The 20,043-nt window shown below is 33.0% G+C and overlaps 1 protein-coding gene across 2 annotated transcripts; it reads left to right on the top strand.

Annotated features, from left to right (window-relative positions):
- Positions 1 to 1,896: 1,896 nt before the first annotated feature.
- On the top strand, positions 1,897 to 17,774 carry LOC115716025 (uncharacterized). Of its 2 annotated transcripts, none has more exons than XM_030644713.2 (42): positions 1,897 to 2,509; positions 2,600 to 2,675; positions 3,343 to 3,423; positions 3,539 to 3,622; positions 3,808 to 3,884; positions 4,007 to 4,061; positions 4,196 to 4,244; positions 4,533 to 4,670; positions 5,245 to 5,323; positions 6,112 to 6,190; positions 6,325 to 6,368; positions 6,510 to 6,704; positions 7,420 to 7,495; positions 7,878 to 7,958; positions 8,071 to 8,151; positions 9,072 to 9,148; positions 9,236 to 9,290; positions 9,399 to 9,447; positions 9,640 to 9,777; positions 10,076 to 10,157; positions 10,251 to 10,329; positions 10,649 to 10,695; positions 11,516 to 11,727; positions 11,980 to 12,067; positions 12,194 to 12,313; positions 12,411 to 12,529; positions 12,619 to 12,691; positions 12,794 to 12,913; positions 13,290 to 13,358; positions 13,451 to 13,621; positions 13,709 to 13,756; positions 14,210 to 14,351; positions 14,702 to 14,799; positions 15,280 to 15,424; positions 15,534 to 15,622; positions 15,695 to 15,805; positions 16,081 to 16,155; positions 16,423 to 16,488; positions 16,606 to 16,794; positions 16,881 to 16,991; positions 17,202 to 17,282; positions 17,429 to 17,774. In XM_030644713.2, the coding sequence occupies exons 1-42, from the start codon at positions 2,405 to 2,407 to the stop codon at positions 17,606 to 17,608; spliced, it is 4,134 nt and encodes a 1,377-aa protein (XP_030500573.2). In that variant the 5' UTR covers positions 1,897 to 2,404; the 3' UTR covers positions 17,609 to 17,774. The 2 variants fall into 2 exon arrangements, with proteins under 2 accessions (XP_030500573.2, XP_060971897.1); XM_061115914.1 differs by having other exon boundaries at positions 2,037 to 2,509; positions 12,194 to 12,317; positions 12,415 to 12,529.
- The last annotated feature ends 2,269 nt before the right edge of the window (positions 17,775 to 20,043 follow it).

Below are 20,043 nucleotides of genomic sequence, written 5' to 3'. Positions count from 1 at the left end.
TTTCAGCCGTCAGATTAAATAACTACATCATTTGACACGGCTGCCGTACATCACGGATTACAATCCGTGAAAGTGCAATAACAGGACAAAATCATAATAATATAGGACTCTAACACAAGAACAATAATGAGAATGAAAATAAAAATTGGAATGTGCATAAAAAGATTGATAAAAAAATGGTTAATTAGGATTTTTGCCCCCTGAACTTTGACATATACTAAATCATGCCCCCTAAACTTTTAAAGTCGTTAAAAATACCCTTAAACTATTGAGATTGTTGGATTTAAGGACTTTTTTCTAATTTTAGTAAAAAAGTATAATATGGATGAAAGTTTAGAGAATATAATTTAGTACATGTCAAAGTTCGAGGGGTATAATTTGGTAGATATCAAGGTTTGGGAGCATGATTTAGTACATAAATAATCTTTGAAATAGTAAAATTGAATGAAATTTGACAAAAATTCTTAAATCCAACAATTTCAATAGTTCAAGGAGCATTTTTAACAATCTTTAAAGTTCAGGGGCATGGATTTGGTACATGTCGAAGTTTAGGGGGCAAAAATCCTAATTAGCCTAAAAAAATTATCAAAATTATTTCTTATTTTACATTAAAATGATAATTTTTTTTTTAATTTTAAAATAAAATAGTTATTCTATCAAAACGATGAAAATGACATTCCAATACTTTAAAATGCAATCAACTAAAAAAATAAAATAAAAATTATTTTCTTTTCATTCAATTCCATTTCATTACATTCAATTAAACGCCACCTAAATAATTATCTAGTCGAAAAAAATAACTAGTATACAATTGTATAAAATCTAAAACATAAATATTCATGCAAAATTATGTAAAAATTCGATACATATTTGAATGACAAATCACTAATTCTTAAGTAGGAATGTTCATCCGATCCAATCCGCACTTTTTTGGTCAAACAACATCCAATCCGCACTAAGTGCGGATTTCATATTTTGGATCCAATCCGATCCGCATAAGAGTTTAAATCCATTCCAATCCAATCCGCAATAGTGCGGATTGGATCGGTTATTTTAGATCGGTTATTTTTTTAATAATAAATTAATTAATATTTCATAAAAAATAAATAAATAAAGACTATTGTTTCTTAATCTCCAATAGTAATCTATTTCCATCTCTATATATACAAATTAAACCAATATACATATATATATGTATATTTATCTTTAGATTTACACTAAAATATATATGTATATAATTACTAAAATAAATAAGCTAGTATATATATATTTAAACTTTTATGTGTACGTGTTTATGTGAATAAGAATTATATTTCTTGTGTTTTTTATTACAAAATAAATAAAATGCACCAACTCAATATATTACTAAAAAAGATTAAGAAATTAAAAATTTGTATCTTTTTTTTAATTAATATAGATTACATATTATAATTTTTTAAAAATATATATAATTAAGTGCGGATTGGATTGGATCGGTTACTTTTTGATGTCAAACAACATCCAATCCACACAAGTGCGGATTTTAGATTTTTCAATCCAATCCAATCCGCACAAGTGCATATATCCGTATTTTGCGGATTGAATTGAATTGGATCGTACGGATTAGATTGGATGGAATACTTTGTGAACACCTCTATCCTTAAATGACATTTGATAGGAATGAATAAAAATATAAAAATAGAATTGTGAATGAAAATAAAAATAAAAATTAAATTTAAAATACATAAAAAAAAATTAATGAAATTTTTCACATCTTACATTAAAATAATTATTTATTCTATGTTAAATAAAATAATCATTTCACCAAAATAATAAAAAAATAATTCTAACACAATGACCCTAAACAAAAGAATCTTCATTATCTTTCTTAATTTTATCTTTTGATATTCCAATCTTATCTTTTAATATTGAATTTTTTTTTTTTTTACATAAATCTGTATCTTTCAATTTATTGTGCACTTATCCATGCATTATTCATTAATATTTTCTTTATTAGGTGAGAAAAATAAAAATTAAGAGGGAAAACTAATAAAGATGATTTTAATTTTTAATAGGATAATTATGAATTGGTACTGGCAATCTTTGAAGTTTCCTTATTTGTCAGAAATAAATGGTACAAATTCACACACACATGAAAATTGAGAGTTGAAAACTAATCATAACAACAACAGTTACGAATTACGATACGAAACCAGAGAGCGTGCATCCCAAACGCTCTCTTTCCTCTGTCTGTCTACTCTGACTTTCTTTCTTTCTTTCTTAATCCATTTTTTTATTTGGTCTACTCTACTCTACTATACTTCTCCGATATAAATTACTTCAACCAAGCTCAGATTGGATCGGATTCAATTCTGTGATCGAACTCTTACGGAAGAAGAGGAAGAACTCTCTCTGTGTGTCTACAATGGCGTCGTCTCTCGGTGTTGTTGGCTTCGTCGGTCTCAATGAGTTTAGCTTCGAAATGGCTACCAAGCTTCTTCAAGCTGGATATCAAGTTCAAGCGTTTGAGGTTTTTTTATTGATCGGAAGAGTCAACTGTATAATTTGTATTTAAATTCAATTGATCATGCTTAAGATTGAATGGTGCATCTGTGTGCAGACTAATGAGCCTTTGCTAAATGAGTTTTTGACGCTAGGTGGACTTAGATGTGCCACTCCACTCGACACAGGGAAAGGTATGTATATATTTATATATATTATATACACTTATAGCAATATTAGGATCATGCAACGCTAATAATTGAATTGCTACGAAAATGTTTAAGTTTGAATGTTTTTTTTTGGCTGTGCGTGGTTTCTAGATGCACATGCTTAGTTTGATTCTGTTTACATTTTCCCGTTTTGATCAAAATGACAATTGGTTATGAGTGTATGAGAGTGGAGTGAAGTGGTTGGTTGAGCAAGTCTACAAAGTAAACTGGTGTGGTTAGCCACTTTTGAGAGTCTAGATCAAGTTGTTAGGTTTGTGAGGGTGCTAGTGTGGGTTTATTATTGGAGTTAGCCAGATGATGAGGCTAGCTCGAGTGATTGATTGGTTGAGTGTGTGAGAGGGTTCAAATTGAGGCTAGCTTAGTTGAGGTCAAACTCTTCCTAAGTGCAACTTTTCAAGATAAATCGAAACAATTGGGTAATGTACAATGTTATAACTGTTTAGTAAGGAGTTGTAAATTTTAATCACTAAATAGACGTGTAACTGTTATAGTCATGTAGAGTATGTGATATTTGGATATGTAGTGTTTTGTTTCAATTACAGTTTATGTTGTAGGATTGATTCTCGAACCTTGACTAAACTTGAAAGCATGATAGATGGACTTATCTTCTTTTTTTCTTCCTTGCTTGCAGATGCTGTTGCTTTAGTTGTGTTTATTTCTAATGCGGATCAAATTGACGATGTGATCCTTGCTAACAATGGTGCTTTAGAAGGTCTTATTTTATTCAATTCAATCAATGTTATATGCATTTGTATATAAAAATTTCCATTTGTATTTCTCATTTTCTATGTCAATATGAAAAATGTGAAAAGTTTATGGATACACAGGATTGCAGAAGGATGCGGTGTTTATTCTTCAGTCATCAACCTTATTGCCATCAGACATCAAGAGACTTGAGAAGTGTTTTACAGGCAATTTTCAACTTGATATTATTGGTTATGTAGACAGTAGTGATTGTATTTATAGACATTCCCTTTAGAAAATATGATATTTTTCTCCATACATTTGCTTAGAAAAAGCACTTAGATAATTCTTTAAAGAATAGTAAATTTCTTTCTAACTGACCTGAAATTCAGATTCTTCCACAATCTCACAGATAAAAATGAGGCAGCTTATTTTGTGGATGCATATATTGTGAAGGGAGTGTCTGAAGAACTAAATGGGAAAATAATGGTGACACTACATTCTCATCCTTGCTTAATATTATACCCTAAACTAAAATTTGTCTGGTGGGGGACGTCTAATCTAATCTCTTCTATGCTTAACATCAGTGCTATTATATATTTTTTATTTAGATTACATCTTCAGGAAGGTCCGATGCAACTGCAAGGGCACAGCCTTTTCTGTCAGGTAATTCGGTTGTTCTAAATTAAAATTGTCAGTGTACAATTCTCTCTTTTGTTCTTTTTTTGGACAATTCTTAAACTCAATTTTCTTGATATTGCTGTATGATTGTCTGTTGAGGTTCTGTCTTTTGTTTGCAGCAATGTGTGAAAAACTTTACACTTTTGAGGGTGAAGTTGGTGCTGGAAGGTTTGTATTCTCGTTAGTTTTACAAAGTTCTTATTATCATGAACAAGCCTAACAGTAAAATGTATTCTTTTGGTACCTTCTCAGTCCTTGATCTGTACTTCTGTTATATCACTTGAATGGAAAATGAAAAATTGTATTGTGATTTATTATAACAATCAATTTTTTTAATATGTCAAATTTTATTACAAGATTTGAAGTTGTTTTCAGGAACTCATGGTTTGTGTAATTTGATTTAATTTTAGGCTATACTCTCTTACCTTCTTTTTGTATCTATTTTGACTGTGGTAGTAAAATTAATCTGGTCAATGAACTGCTTGAGGGTATTCATCTTGTTGCTTCTATGGAGGCAATGTCACTTGGTTCGAAAGCTGGAATTCATCCGTTGATAATCTATGATATTATTTCAAATGCCGCTGGGAATTCATGGTATGCAGTTCTGCTTCAACATAGTCCTTTTCCCCTCATTTAATGTTGTCATGCTCCAAAGCTAATGTTGGCCTACTTACGTATGATTTCAGAAAAAAAAGATATTATATCAAAGTAATTGGGAGAATTGTTGAGACTACTACTTTCCCAATATATATGTCCTTGAATTTCTACAGAATTGATTATAATTTGTGTACAGGGTTATTCCTTTTTCTTTCATTCATGAAGTTTTTCCTAAATTACTTATGATCACCTTAGTTTATAAATAGAAGGATGAATTGTTTTAATATCATCATTTAGCTATTTAATTAATGAACTTTAGCCTCAAAGAAATTTCTCTTCATTTAGAATACCTTCACTTTGTCTTATAGTCTCAGCCAAAACGAAAAATGTACCTGGTAAAAGATAAAGCTTCTAAAGTGCAGCAAACTCTCCTCGGATCATGCTCTTTTACTTTATTTTAAAAGATTTGTTTCCATTCAATTTTCTTTCTCTCTCTCTGTATGTGTGTGTCTATATATAATGATTATATACTATCCTTTGACGAGGGAGGTTCTTTTTACTTAATATGCAGGGTTTTCAAGAACCAAGTTCCCCAGTTTCTACAGGGCATTACCAAACAACATTACCTCAATACTTCTATTCAAAAATTGGTAAGAAATTCTCATTAAAGATAATCTTTCTTTTTCTCTGTTACTAAGTGACATTGGTAGTCCTGTTTCTTCTGCATCATTAAATTAAATATATAAAAACACATTATTCTTTGCTATAGAAATTTAATGGCACACTCTACAAGTTTTAGACTTACAGAGTTTTTCAAACTTTCAGCTTTTCATAATACCAATCTTAGAACAAGCCTCACTGGCCTCTGCATTGGTACTGTAACCCTAAAATAAAAAAAAAGATAGAATTTAGATATAAATCACCAAGTTTACATGAAATTCTTCATTTTTAAATGTTGAAGATGTGCAGAAGTTCAGTTATGAAATTAAAGATAATATAAATGTATGAAAAAAAAAAATCAGCGATTATGGAGTTGGAAAATGAAATTACCAAGGGATTTGGTAGTATTATTAGAGGTAAGATTTTGTGCACTTTTCTGTGTGCTATGGTGGCAAAACCATAAATTAAAGGACATAAATTTCAAGAGGATTTCTTAATGGAGTGTAGGATACAAAGAACCCTAGAATTCATCCCCGATCATCACTTCTTGTTGAATTAGTTTCGTAGTTCCGATATGCTTAGCAATTGCCAATTGTTATTGAAGCTAAGTCTCTGTTTCTTGGTGTGCTGATACTGCTGTATCAGTTCTGTACTAACATTTCAATACAGGAAGTTGGATGTTGGTGAGCCAAACATTCATAGTTTTTTTTTTTTTTAAAAAAATTTCTTGTTGGCACCTTTTGATTACATCAAGATTATTGTAACGTCCGTACTCCAGGGTACTGTCTTGGATCAGGCAAAATCCCTTACGTTTCCTGCTCTTCTATTGTCAGTTGCACACCAGCAATTAATCCTTGGTAGGGATATATATATATATATATTTATATTTATATATATATATTTTTAAGCCCTGAATTTGCTTTTATATATTATTGAATGAATCTTTGAAGTGTCATGGTTAATCTCATATGTATACACTTAACCTTTTCAGGATCTTCCCACATTGGAGAGGGTGAAGATGCTTCATTAATAAAGGTCATTTCAAATGATTTGCAAAAATAATTTAATAACGACATTAGTGGATGGATTGAATTCATGCCATATTACAGCCCAAATCATCCTATAGATGTTTTTCATATTTATCATTACAGTTTTCTGTTATTCTATGACATACAGGCCTGCGAAAGAATGATGGGAGTAAATATTTCAGCTGCAATGAATGTTGAATCTTACAACCCTGAGCAGCTAGCGAGCCAAATAACTTCCAGTGCAGATAGTGTTAACCGAATTGGTTTTATTGGTCTTGGGGCAATGGGATTCGGCATGGCGTCTCACCTTTTGAAATCAAACTTTTCAGTTATCGGTTTTGACGTAATTCTCATCCTTCATAACTCAAATTTTCCTGACTTTACCTGATTGAACTAGTGTACTTTTCTTTTTGAGGTAGACTTACCACTTTTAAGGTTATTTTTCATACCTCTTAATCAAATATAAGATAAAACTTATCAGGAATAAACTGCCAATCATTCTAGTTTACACCCATTAGAAACTAATAAGCTGTTGGGACTGATTTTAGAACTAAATGAAACCAAAGTACTCTTAACTCTTAACAGAGAAAAATGTCAACCTCACTGTCATCTTCATTTTTCCAAATTTTTATCAGTTGAAACCTTATAGGACTACTTCAAATTAGTAAAGGGAACCCTTTTTCTTAGCTATACCATATTTGTAATAAATATATATTCTCTTCTTTCATTAGGTAAATTATTTGTTGTCTGCATCTGTTTGCTCCTCTGAGTGTTCTTGAAAAATTATATATTTTTGTAGCTATAATCATAACTTTGTCATCCTTGTTCTGACTTTTAATATTTGCCTGTAAACTATGGTCATGGCTTAATGATATAAAGCATGGTCTGTTTATGTTTACATATACATGCAAAAAGCATGGTCTCTTTTGGGGTGTGGATGCATGTTTCACCTTTCCTTTCTTTCTTAATGATGTACATATTCCTTATATGCCATACATGATGTATTAAAGGTCGAGGTTTGATTCATCATCCCTCTTTGCATCTTTCCTTGGATGCAGGTTTATAAACCAACACAAACTAGATTTTCTGACATTGGTGGTCTAATTGGAAATTCTCCAGCAGAAGTTTCTAAAGGTACGTTGGAGGAGGTTAAAAGTTGTATAAAGGCATGTGAATATGAATGAAAATGAAGAAATGGTCGAAAGCTTAACAGTCTACTCTCTGATGTTTGTTTATTTTCTTTTTCCCACTGGCTATATTTTTGGAGTGTTTCTCTTTCTAGCGTATGCTTTATGTGTTTCTGGTTATGTATATATTAGGACTCCATTAAGAGAAAGTTGAAATATTTATGTTAGATGCAATCTAAAGTCTGCAGTATGGATTCTTGCCTTATCCACACTTAGTTTCATACATTCCCCCAAGATAACAAGATGTCTATTAGAAAATCTCTGAAGTCTCTCTATTGGGAATAAGTATTTTCATTTATCTTTTTGGTTTCTTATGCATTCTCTTTTAGATGTCGATGTGCTTGTAATCATGGTCACAAATGAAAGTCAAGCCGAGAATGCTTTATTTGGTGATTCTGGTGCCATTTCAGGTGCGCAAACACCTCTTGATATTCTTCCTTTTTTTTATATACTTGATATTACTAGAAATTGCCCTATATAATTATATATATGTGTATTCATATATATTTTTCTTATTTGCAGCCCTTCCAGCTGGGGCATCAATCATACTTTCATCCACAGTTTCTCCAGGATTTGTGAGCCAACTAGAACGCCGCTTGCTAAGTATGTCCTATGTCCAATAACAGTCTGTTTTATTTATGTGAAGTGGATTTTTTTTTTCTTCAGATAATTGCAATGACATACATTTAAGATTATTTTTATGCTGTTTGTTATATTGTGTTTCTGGCTTCTGGTCATGTAATTAATAGTCTGTAGTATGTAATAAAGATAAAGTTGGCCATTTGAATACCCAAAGCAAGAATTCTGCTTATATAGAAATATTTGATAACGTATTAAACCTAATTGCTTTTGATTACAAGTTTTTTTGAGGGATCCTCTTTCTCCTTTAATATAACGCTAAACCTGCTTTAGTTACATGGTATACTGTATGCTCTACTTGCTCCAGGCCTTGCACATATTGTAATGGAAACTCTAGCTAAGGGCCAAAGGTCCTGGGTTCGATATACCATCTGTGCTTTCTTAAGGGAAAGCATTGGGGCAGTTCTATAAATGTATATCTTTATATATATATTATATTTTGGTAGAACAGAGGAGATTTTATTTCAAATATGACATTCTTAGGATACGAAATAATATATACCAATATGCTACTATGTGTCATCCAAGTACCCCAATTCACAAGTGGAAATAGAATTGAAAGGCTGGGGCAGTTCTATAGATATATATTTATATATATATATATATATATATTATATTTTGGAAGAACAGAGGAGATTTTATTTCAAATATGGCATTCTTAGGATATGAAATTGATATATACCAATATGCTACTATGCGTCATCCAAGAACCCCAATTCAGAAGTGGAAATAGAATTGAAAGACTGAAATAGTTATGGCTATAATATCATAGCCTGTCTTTTTGAATGGTTTATCTCTAAGAATTTTTGTGCTCATATCTACTTTTATCTGTCATACTTGTGCTTACTTTGTGATAACATGATAATATTTAATCTTCAATACAGATGAAGGCAAGGATTTGAAATTGGTTGATGCACCTGTTTCTGGTGGTGTTAAGAAGGCCTCATTGGGAACTTTGACGGTGAGGAAAAACAAAATTTTCCGAGACCCAAACAAAGCTTAATTTTTTTGTTTACTCTGTTTTGGTGAACTTGTATACTTCTTTCAGATAATTGCATCTGGTGCAGATGAAGCTCTTAAGAGTACTGGTTTAGTCCTGTCAGGTATTGCTTCTACAGTTTAAGGTCCAGATGGATAGTCTTCCAATTATTGAGTCACAGGAATTCTAGAATTGAATTTGTTACTAATATTCGATTGTGAACTATGAACAGCCTTAAGTGAGAAGCTTTATGTCATTAAAGGAGGTTGTGGTGCTGGAAGGTACTTCTCATTCATGTTTGTTTGTCATGTAATAAGCTATTTGACATCCTGCAAGATCATTTGTCCAAAAATATTTGTTGTATTCATCCATATTTTGGTTTTAATTTTTTGATACATAAGCCTTTAACTTTCATTACTTATTTTGTCTGTTCTATAAAAAAATACTTATTTTGTCCATTTTCTCTTCTCTAGCGTCGTAAAGATGGTCAACCAGTTGCTTGCTGGTGTTCATATAGCTTCTGCAGCAGAGGCTATGGCATTTGGAGCTCGATTAGGTCTCAATACAAGGATATTGTTTGATGTCATCACAAATAGAAGGGGAACATCCTGGTACGTGCATTGAGTGTTTGGCTCTTTGCTGACTTAGTATCCAAGCAACTGTTCAGTACTTATTCTTCTGATTACAGGGAAATTCTGTTAGACTTTGCATTGCAAAATTGTTTTCTCATTAGCCTTTATGACTGAATGTTAAGTTGCATCTATGGTGGAGCTCTTGTTAAAAAAATAGATGTTTGGTTATTTTGTTTGTCTTAAGAAGTGAAGCTTAATTATGTAGACTTGTTTGATTTAGTCTTCAAGTAAGTGTGCTACTGAGGTTAGATTAATTTATTTAGTATGCATGTTGCAGGATGTTTGAGAATCGTGTTCCACACATGCTGGACAATGATTATACACCTTATTCTGCGCTTGACATCTTTGTTAAGGATCTGGTAAAATTTATATTCCCCACAATAAATTGCTAGAATTGATTCATGTGATAAGCGATTAGCAGACTGATCTAATCCTGTTATTATTATTTAAAGGGCATTGTTTCTCGCGAGTGTTCATCCCGAAGAGTACCGCTGCATATTTCAACGGTTGCACACCAACTGTTCCTTTTAGGTGCTGTGTAATCTTTTCATTTAGAATTCATATAGTTGTCATTTCTCATTGCATCAACTTGTGTGGCATTTTTCACGAGTACTCTCAAATTTATATAATAATAAATCATCATGTGCAAAACTTTACAAGAATAAAAAGCCATTAAAAATTTAGCCATTAATGTGGTTGCCCTTGTTGTTTCTCAATTAAGCTTTTGGTCAAATAAGGCATCGGGAAAGAACGTTCTCTGTCCTTGTTATGTGTTCAATGTTGTCCATTGCATGCATATTGATTTATCAAATTACCTATAATACTTACATTTGATGCAACAATCTAGCAGGTTCTGCAGGAGGCTGGGGTCGACAGGATGATGCTGGTGTAGTTAAGGTATGGCACATCTACTTTTTACTTTGACGATGGAGATAGAAAATTAAACATATAGGGAAAGATTGATAAAATGTATGATTAGTTACGGTAATGTTTGTTTTTATGCTAGCTTTTGTCAAATAAGATTTGAGCTGGTGCAGAGTATACCTTCAGCCTTCTTCCATCTTCGATTAATTATTATAATTTATAAATTATGTCTGTGACTAAACTTTAGCTGCTTAAGTTCTGGCATTCTATTCAACTTGGTTCATCAAAGTCACACATGCATTTTCGGTGAAAAGAATATTTCTTAATCATAAGGTGTCATGACTTTAAGTGTGTCTTGCTTTTCTTTTAATGGGCAGACTTCCCTCTTAAGATATATTTAAATTTAGTTAGGAAGGTCATGCATGCATTGTGTAAGATCTTTCTCTGTTTTAAAAATTGAGTTGGCGAACCTTGTTTGTCAAATTGATGATGCCTTCTGTGGTAAATAAAACATTAAGTTATCCTGTTCGAAATTTGGAACACCCTCCCCCAAAGAATAAAAAAAGTAAAGTGATTGTGTGACAGAAATAGTTATTTTGCTGACTGTTAGATCTTGTGTTATTTTTATTACTATTCTCTAGAATATTCATATTTAACTGTATGAATTCTGCTTTAATTAGAGAAGCGTCAAATTTGATTTATTTAAGAGCTACTGATCCCTATCACCGTTTCAAAAAATTTCAAATTCTAGAATAAGCTATTAGATTTTTTTTTTTTGTTATTTGAACTACCTGCATCAGCTGGATTGGACTCAGAAAAAAATGGTTTACTAAATTTTTTCATATTTTTTCAGGTCTATGAGACAATAACTGGTGTTAAGGTTGAGGGGAAACTTCCGTTACTTAAGAAAGAAACCGTCCTTGCTTCCCTTCCATCTGAGTGGCCAGTTGATCCCATTAATGACATACAAACACTTAATCAGAATTCTTCAAAAACTTTGGTCGTTCTTGATGATGATCCAACAGGAACCCAAACTGTTCATGACATTGAGGTCTTAACTGAATGGTATCTGGCCTTTCCTGTCCCTTTTTATACGTGTTCAGTTCAATATTTAAACATAATAAGTGACTAATATATGTTATTCTTAGGTGTTGCTGCAGGTCTCTTGTAATAAGTTGTTCTAATTATTATCTAATTTTCCGAGTTTCAGTTCTTTGATATAAGTAAAGCCTCTGTGAAATTCATTGTACAAAGGAAAGAGAACCTTGATTAAAGTTATTTCTCAGCTCAATGTAAAATTTTAATTTATTTTTGCAGGACTGTTAACTCACTTACTGAGCAATTCAAAAAAGCTCCTAAATGCTTTTTCATTTTAACCAATTCCAGGGCATTGAGCCCTGAAAAAGTAAGTGTTGTTATTCAATTTCTAAGCATATGTAGCAGAGAAAAAAGACAGTCTAACCAAACATAACTGTAATTTAATTTCTAATTGTTTAAAAGTGACACTGACAAGTATAGAAATGATCTACAGGCCACTGAATTGATTAAAGATATATGCCAGAACTTGCAAGCTGCAGCTGACTCAGTAAAAAATGCTGATTATACTGTAGTTTTGCGAGGTGATTCAACCTTACGAGGTCATTTTCCAGAGGCAAGTAACTTTTATATGGTTTTTATCACTGCTTTAACTCTTAAGATGTATACTTCAAATTCATAACATCAAGTGAATTTTCCTTGCTCTCTTTTAGGAAGCTGATGCTGCTAGTTCGGTACTAGGTGAGATGGATGCATGGATCATTTGCCCCTTTTTCCTTCAAGGAGGCCGTTACACTATTGGAGATATTCACTATGTAGCTGATTCTGATAAGTAATACTCTGCTCTCTTTTTTTTTTTGGATAATAGTCCATCTCTGACATGTACCAGTGTAAGGCCTTGATGGATAATGACATATGCAGGCTTGTTCCTGCTGGAGACACAGAGTTTGCAAAAGATGCTTCTTTTGGCTACAAATCTTCTAATCTCCGCGAGGTCTAAATTCATAGTCTACTTGGAATCAGTTTTCTTTTTATGCAGAATATACTATACTTTAAAGATTGTGTACTGTAATTGATACCTTTATGAAAAATTTAGTGGGTAGAAGAGAAAACAGGTGGTCGCGTTCCAGCCAGTAGTGTTGCTTCTATTTCTATTCAGCTTCTGAGAAAAGGTGGGCCAGAGGCTGTTTGTGAGCGTCTATGTAGTTTGGAGAAGGTATACTTTTGTTGCGGCAAACATGAACTTGCCACAATACATACGAGTCCAACACTTACATTTCTTGTTCCAAAGTCAATATGGTGTTTGTACGTGTTAAAAAAGCAGTGAAAAAATAAATGACATACAAATTTGGACTTTTGAACTTGGGCTTACCTACTAAAGAGCATGGCTTATTTGTTTAACATAATATATTATATTTTGATATTACGCTTCACTTTTCAGTATTCCCTGTGTAATTGAGATTTGATTGATCATTGATGCTACTTATAGTATTGTGCTTGATTGTTTAAAATATGTGCTAGTAATACTCAAATGGGAATGTGTATTTTAGCTATGTTTTTCTCTCTCTGATTCAATTTAGTAAATGAAACAGGGGTCAACATGCATAGTTAATGCAGCTAGTGATAGAGATGTGGCTGTTTTTGCAGCAGGAATGATAAAGGCTAGTAGCTTTCTACTTTGATGCTCTTCTTTGTCGTTAATTGATTTTTTTTTTCTCTTTTCTTAGCTTCTCGTCACTTTTTTAATATGCAGGCAGAAATGAAGGGAAAGCGATACTTATGCCGGACTGCTGCTAGTTTTGTATCTTCGCGTGTTGGAATTGTCTCAAAAGCTCCAATTTTGCCCAAGGATATAGGAATTAACAAGCAAAGGAATGGTGGTCTCATAGTTGTGGGATCATATGTCCCAAAAACCACGAAACAGGTTGGACTAGCAATCTGTTGATTTCTAATGCCTGCCTTCATGTATGCTATTTTCATTATTTCCTAATTGTGTCAACCTTGAACACAGGTTGAAGAGCTTAAATTACAATGTGACCAGAGTTTAAGAAGTATTGAGGTGATCTACTTACCTACTTACCTAATATTTAGATATATTTTTGTTGATGTTTAATATACAGCTCAGAAATTATTGTTACAGTTTTATCTAAGGCTGTTTGTGATGCAATAATCAAATGATTGAATTTGTCATTGGACTGACCAAAATGAGTTTCTTGTCCTTGAATGAATTATTTAAATTTACAAACTTTCCGACTTTTTGAAGTTTAATTTCTGAGAGAATTTATATTACTCTACCTTTTTGAAGGACCTATTAGTATCATTTTCTTAGAAAGAGATGAAAAAGATATGGAATGTTAACCATATATGAATGGACTGACAGTCATTTCATACATATAATATGCTGCGCATCTGTGGTTGAACTGATAATGGGATATCAGGATTGAATTTGGTTTCATATTCTTTTCACCTTCTGTACATACAAAATCTGAAAATGACTTGTCTTTGTCCATAGGTGTCTGTGGCTAAACTTGCTATGGGATCCACAGAAGAGAGGGCTGAGGAAATTATTAGAGCAGCTGAGATGGCAGATGCTTACCTAAGGTGTCGCAAGGATACCCTTATAATGACCAGTAGAGAGCTTATCACTGGAAAAAGTTAGTCTCTCTGTTATTTTTTATTTTTTTTCTTTTCTCTTTTTCTTTGATATCATGTAGTTCTTTTTATAGTAATGAATCATATGCAAAAGAGCTTCTTCAACTTGTTTAACTGTTAGCCAATAAATATTTTTTTTGAAAAATATGAATGTTTAGGATAAATATTATACTAATGGATCTAATTCATGAGAGCATCATCAACTTTCTTTTTCTTAATCACTTGACTTTTTACTAGAAAATAACATGGACTACTCATTCCTTTCCCCACTCTAATTACTTTAGCTTAAGTTACGTATTCTTTTATTTCTTCTTTCATTATTCATCAAATGCAAAATTATTTTTGTTCGCAGCTTCCTCTGAGAGTTTGGAGATAAACTTCAAAGTGAGTTCTGCACTGGTGGAAATAGTTAGGAAGATTACTATAAAACCACGTTATATTCTTGCCAAGGTAATTCCAAGTTTTCAAATCATCATATATTTCCACATTTTATATGGTGGGTGTGATAAATTACAGTCCTACTTGCTTAAGACCACACTGGTATGACTAAATAATGACTTAAAATGCCCTACAAGGTTAACGAGTTAGAATGTAAGAGTTCTGATTATAATATGGAGAATCAAGTAATCATCATTAAGAGTTAATTTAATGAAAGTATGTATCCACGGAGTGAGGGTGACCTTGCTTAATACACGAAAATATTAGACTTCAGTTTTGCTGTTTTAATTTATGCTGTAGCATCTTCTGAACATTCAGGAGAAAACAGTGTGTTCTTTACTTAATAAATTGATGGATTATAAGATTTTCTACAGAAAATACTTCTTTAGAAGATGCATCAAACCTTATGAAATCTTTAGCTGTTCCTAAGTTTGCTCTTGGCTTTACTTAATGAATCGTGTACAAGACATTCAACGATAATTTCTGTGGTAGGGTGGAATCACGTCATCAGACATTGCTACAAAAGCCCTCGAAGTAAAATGTGCCAAAATTGTGGGACAGGCCATGGCTGGTGTTCCCTTATGGCAGCTAGGTCCTGAAAGTAGACATCCAGGAGTTCCTTATATAGTGTTTCCTGGTAACTCTGAGTTCTCAACTCTTGTCACTTTAATGCTGATATCTCCATTGAGTCTTTTACTGTTAAAATGTCCTTTTGACTGATGTTCTCAAACTGTTTGTTCTCTTAGGAAATGTTGGTGACAGTAACGCCGTAGCAGAGCTAGTGAAATCTTGGGCTCGCCCAGCCAGGCTTTCATCAGCAAAAGAGCTTCTTTTGGTAATAATCACCCAATTTAAAGTTTCATAGAATCATTGCGTCCGCCTATACTGAATTTCTTCTTCTATATAGAGTGCAGAGGAGGGTGGATATGCTATAGGTGCATTCAATGTCTACAATTTGGAAGGAGTGGAGGCAGTTGTTTCTGCAGCAGAGGAAGAACAGAGTCCTGCCATATTACAGGTTTAAGCAGTTCAACTGTTCATTGCTTTTCTTTGAAAAAAATAGTGTAGATATAATTAAATATTGATAAAAAAATGTTACTCAAAATACAGAACGTTGCATTAATTATGAAATATGTATATATATATATATATATATATATATATTAAATTCTTGGATTTCTTATGTATTTTTTGTGCATCAAACATAACACTTGGCAATCTCAAATTTATCTTTAATCCAAAGGCTGATAATAATTTTAAATAAAAACTTAATTGTTCTTTTTCTTTCTGCAGATTCATCCTAGTTCTTTGAAACAGGGAGGGATTCCTTTGGTCGCATGTTGCATAGCAGCTGCTGAACAAGCCAGTGTAAGTAGAACTTTAGATACCAATAATATGATGATAGAAAGGAGACTTTACATGCATATCATTTTCTAAATTTTGCAATTCTGAACAATATATTCAATTCATTTCCAATTTATGTACCTTTTCTTGATCAATTTTTAGAAACATAGGCGTTCTGCTAATATATAAGATAATATGTTGAGATGATTAGGCCATTTTCACTGATTAGATTATTCCAAATGAAGTAATGTACAGCTTCAGCTCTGTGATTTTGCTCAACATGTTTCGCAGGTTCCCATCACGGTCCATTTTGATCACGGGACTTCAAAAGAAGACCTTGTGGATGCACTTGAGTTGGTAAGTTGACTTTCTATCTTAATTTTTCATGATTTAGTATTGAGATTCTGTCAAATTTATTTATTTTCGTTAAGCATTACCTAATTATCTTTCATAATGTGTATCATTTTGCTCCAGGGTTTTGATTCAGTAATGGTAGACGGTTCACATCTTTCGTTCAAAGACAATATCTCTTACACAAAGTTTATATCACTTTTGGCTCACACAAAAGGGATGCTGGTAGAAGCTGAATTAGGAAGATTGTCGGGGACAGAAGATGACCTGACTGTCGAAGATTATGAAGCAAAGCTGACAGATATTAACCAGGTCAATACGTTCTCCTAATTCTAGTATCTGAGAAATCTTATTGCTTAAAACTTCCAAATTCGTGACAAAGCTGCAATAAATCTCAGGCTCAGGAGTTCATTGATGAGACTGGCATAGATTCTTTGGCAGTTTGTATTGGAAACGTCCATGGGAAGTATCCTGCAAGTGGTCCAAGTCTGAAACTTGATTTGCTTAAGGTTAGTGTTAAGATTCTTGATGCTTGGTCCATCATCATTAATAACATCCGTGTCTTAAAGTTGCAACCTTTTCTTACCTGCCTACCCTGATGTTTTATGTTTCATTTGCATGCCCAAGATATTCATAGGCCTATAATTAGAAGATGGTAATACACCATTATTTTGTTCCCATTTTTAAGCTTACTCATTTAAAACTTATTAAACATGAAGGATTTGCATACATTGTGTTCAAAGAAAGGAGTCTTTGTGGTGCTTCATGGAGCTTCTGGTCTGTCTGAGGAACTTATCAAGGTGTGTTCTTTTATAGCAAATACTTAAAAGTTTCAGTTTCATTTCCATTTCAAAAATCAGAGACACCTCATTAGACATTTTCATAATTTCAAGACAGCTTTGATCATTAAACACTTTTATCTTGTGGCTTCTTCTTTTCTTTACAGGAATGCACAGAACGAGGTGTGAGAAAGTTCAATGTAAACACCGAGGTGCGGAAGGCGTACATGGATTCTCTTGGAAGTCCAAAGAAAGATCTCGTCCATGTTATGGCTTCTGCAAAGGAAGCAATGAAATCTGTGATCGCTGAAAAGATGCATTTATTTGGTTCAGCTGGAAAAGCTTGATCACATTAATGTCAATACATAGTTGAAGCAATATATCAATTGGCTTCCCAAAAAATTGGTTTGTTTCATTAACCATTTTTTTTCAGTTCTGTTGTAATTATGATTTGAAACTGAAACTTTCATTAGCTAATCAACAATAAGAAGAGCTTCATTCCAATTTTATGCACTAGAGGTGTTCTTTCACAGTAATTTGTTTGGTGTTCCCCGTTAATTTAATTAGTCGATGCTTATTGGAAACCAATTCAACACGAGTATTATAAAATTGGCCAAGAGAAATTTCAAGGTTGCTATTGCTAACTAAATGACTTTTGAATCTTCTTCTTCTTCAAATCCACCACCTTTTCTTACTCCAATATTATTATTTTGTTTTCTTTGCCCCTTGATTAATCTTTTAAACCAAAATTGGTTTATTTCGTGTGAGTTTTAAGTCATATTAGTTAAATTTCTAATAAAATGATATTGCAAAACTTGGCACAATTAAATACTGAGGATTTGATTTCTATATATATTCATGAGTCATAAGGCAGTTACACAAAATGAGCACCAAAAACGTCTTGAATACAGCTGGCAAAATGAATAACAGAAAAGGAATATTCAGGATACAATGATTAAATCATCATTACACAAAATGATATTGCTGTTGTTATTGCCTGTTACTATGATATCATCAACATAGATCAAGACCATAATGATTACAGTACCATGCTTGTAGAAAAATAGGAAAATATCAAACTTTAAATTTTTTGAAATTCCAACTTAATAGTGTACTTTTCAACTTATCGAACCAGGCTCTTGGAGCTTGCTTCAGCCCATACAAAAAATTGTTTAGTTTGCAAACAAAATGTTGTCCCCTTTCTCTTCTAATCCCTGTGGTTGGAGCATGTAAACATCCTCCTCTAATGTTCCATTCAAGAAAACATTATTAATATTTAATTGTCTAATTTCCCAGCCACGAGTAACAACAACAATTAAAATAATTCTAATAGTTGAAGCCTTTATAACAGGGTCGAATGTCTCACCAAAATTGAAACCTGGTCTTTAGTGAAAGCCTTTTGCAACTAACCTGGCTTTGTATCTTTTATGTGATCCATCTGAGTTAAGATTGTGTCTGTAGACCCACTTGTTGCCAATCAGATTCTGACCTGGCTGCGGTGGAACAAGAACTCAGGTTTTGCTGTTTTTGAGAGCATTGTTCTCTTTTTTCATAGCCCTATTCAAGCCAGGGTGAGCAAGAGCTTCCTCAACATTGTAGGGCTTAGATGAGAGAGGTTGCCATGTAGCTTGTCCCATAAAGACTCTAAGCTTGAATATGCATGCTTTGGCTCGAGTAGTCATAGGATGACCAGTAGCAGCAGGATGTTGAACAGTTTGTGAATTGGAACCTGAGTCAAGTGGAAACATAGCTTCACTAATATCATGAAGATCTTGTGACTGGGGTAATATGTTGACTAAGCCAGGTGAATCATTTCCCCTCTCACTACCTGAAGCTAAATTACCAGATGAAGCAATAAGGGAGTGATCAAAAAGTACTGGATTAGGAGATTGTTGTATCTGAGAGTGTGTTGGTGTGGAAGGTGCTTCTTCAGGCATGCTAAGGATGCTGTGAATGAAGTACATGTGAGAAAATTAAAAGATGGCAAAATAGATCAAGAGGAGCTTTGAATAACTACTGGTTTATCCTGTTGATAATTATTGAGAAATCCTAATTTGAAAGGAAACTCAAGCTCATTGAAGACAATATTTTTGGAGATGTAAATTTTTCCAGTAGGTGTTAAGCATTTGTGGCCTTTGTGAGAGTCACTATATCCTAGGTTAACACATTTGAGTGAGTGGAACTGAAACATATGTAATTTATATGGTCTGATGCAAGGAAAACAAGCAACACTAAAAGTTTTTAAGAAAGCATAGTCTGGTTTCTTATTATGCAGAACCTCAAATGGTGATTTATGGTCAAGAATAGGTGTTGGTAGCCTATTAATTAAGTACACAGATGTTTGGAAAGCCTCCCACCAGTATTTGAGTGGCATGTGTGCTTGTGCTAAAAGTGTGAGTCCCATTTCGACAATGTGTATGTGTTTCCTCTCAGCCCTGCCATTTTGAGCTAAGAAGTGAGGATATGAGTGATGGAAATTGATTCCATTGGCTATGTATGGCTATATCTTGTAGGGCCTGATATTTCTCTCCCCAATATGTCCTTAAGGCCTTTGATTTTTCTCTCAAATTGTGTTTCAACAAACACTTTGAACTACAGAAAGGCTTCACTTGCTTCAGCCTTTGTTTTCAAAGGATAGATCCAAGAGAACCGAGTGCAATCATCAACAAAGTGTATGTAAAATTTAAAGCCATTGTTTGACATAATTGGTGAGGGTCCCCATAGGTCACTATGAATTAGATCAAGAATGTTTTTGGCTTTGCTATTTGAGTGTTTAAAAGGT

Source organism: Cannabis sativa, chromosome 5 (genome assembly GCF_029168945.1).
Source record: "Cannabis sativa cultivar Pink pepper isolate KNU-18-1 chromosome 5, ASM2916894v1, whole genome shotgun sequence".
Classification (NCBI taxonomy): Eukaryota; Viridiplantae; Streptophyta; class Magnoliopsida; order Rosales; family Cannabaceae; genus Cannabis; species Cannabis sativa.
This window is presented reverse-complemented; position numbering and strand designations above follow the sequence as displayed.

What these genes read in the sequence shown, in the direction of transcription:
- LOC115716025 (XM_030644713.2), top strand. Translation starts at nt 2,405, where the DNA reads ATGGCGTCGTCTCTCGGTGTTGTTGGCTTCGTCGGTCTCAATGAGTTT. An exon ending in ACTTGAGAAGTGTTTTACAG is followed by an intron (nt 3,623 to 3,807) that starts GCAATTTTCAAC and finishes ACAATCTCACAG; the next exon opens with ATAAAAATGAGGCAGCTTAT. An exon ending in CACGTTATATTCTTGCCAAG is followed by an intron (nt 14,800 to 15,279) that starts GTAATTCCAAGT and finishes TTTCTGTGGTAG; the next exon opens with GGTGGAATCACGTCATCAGA.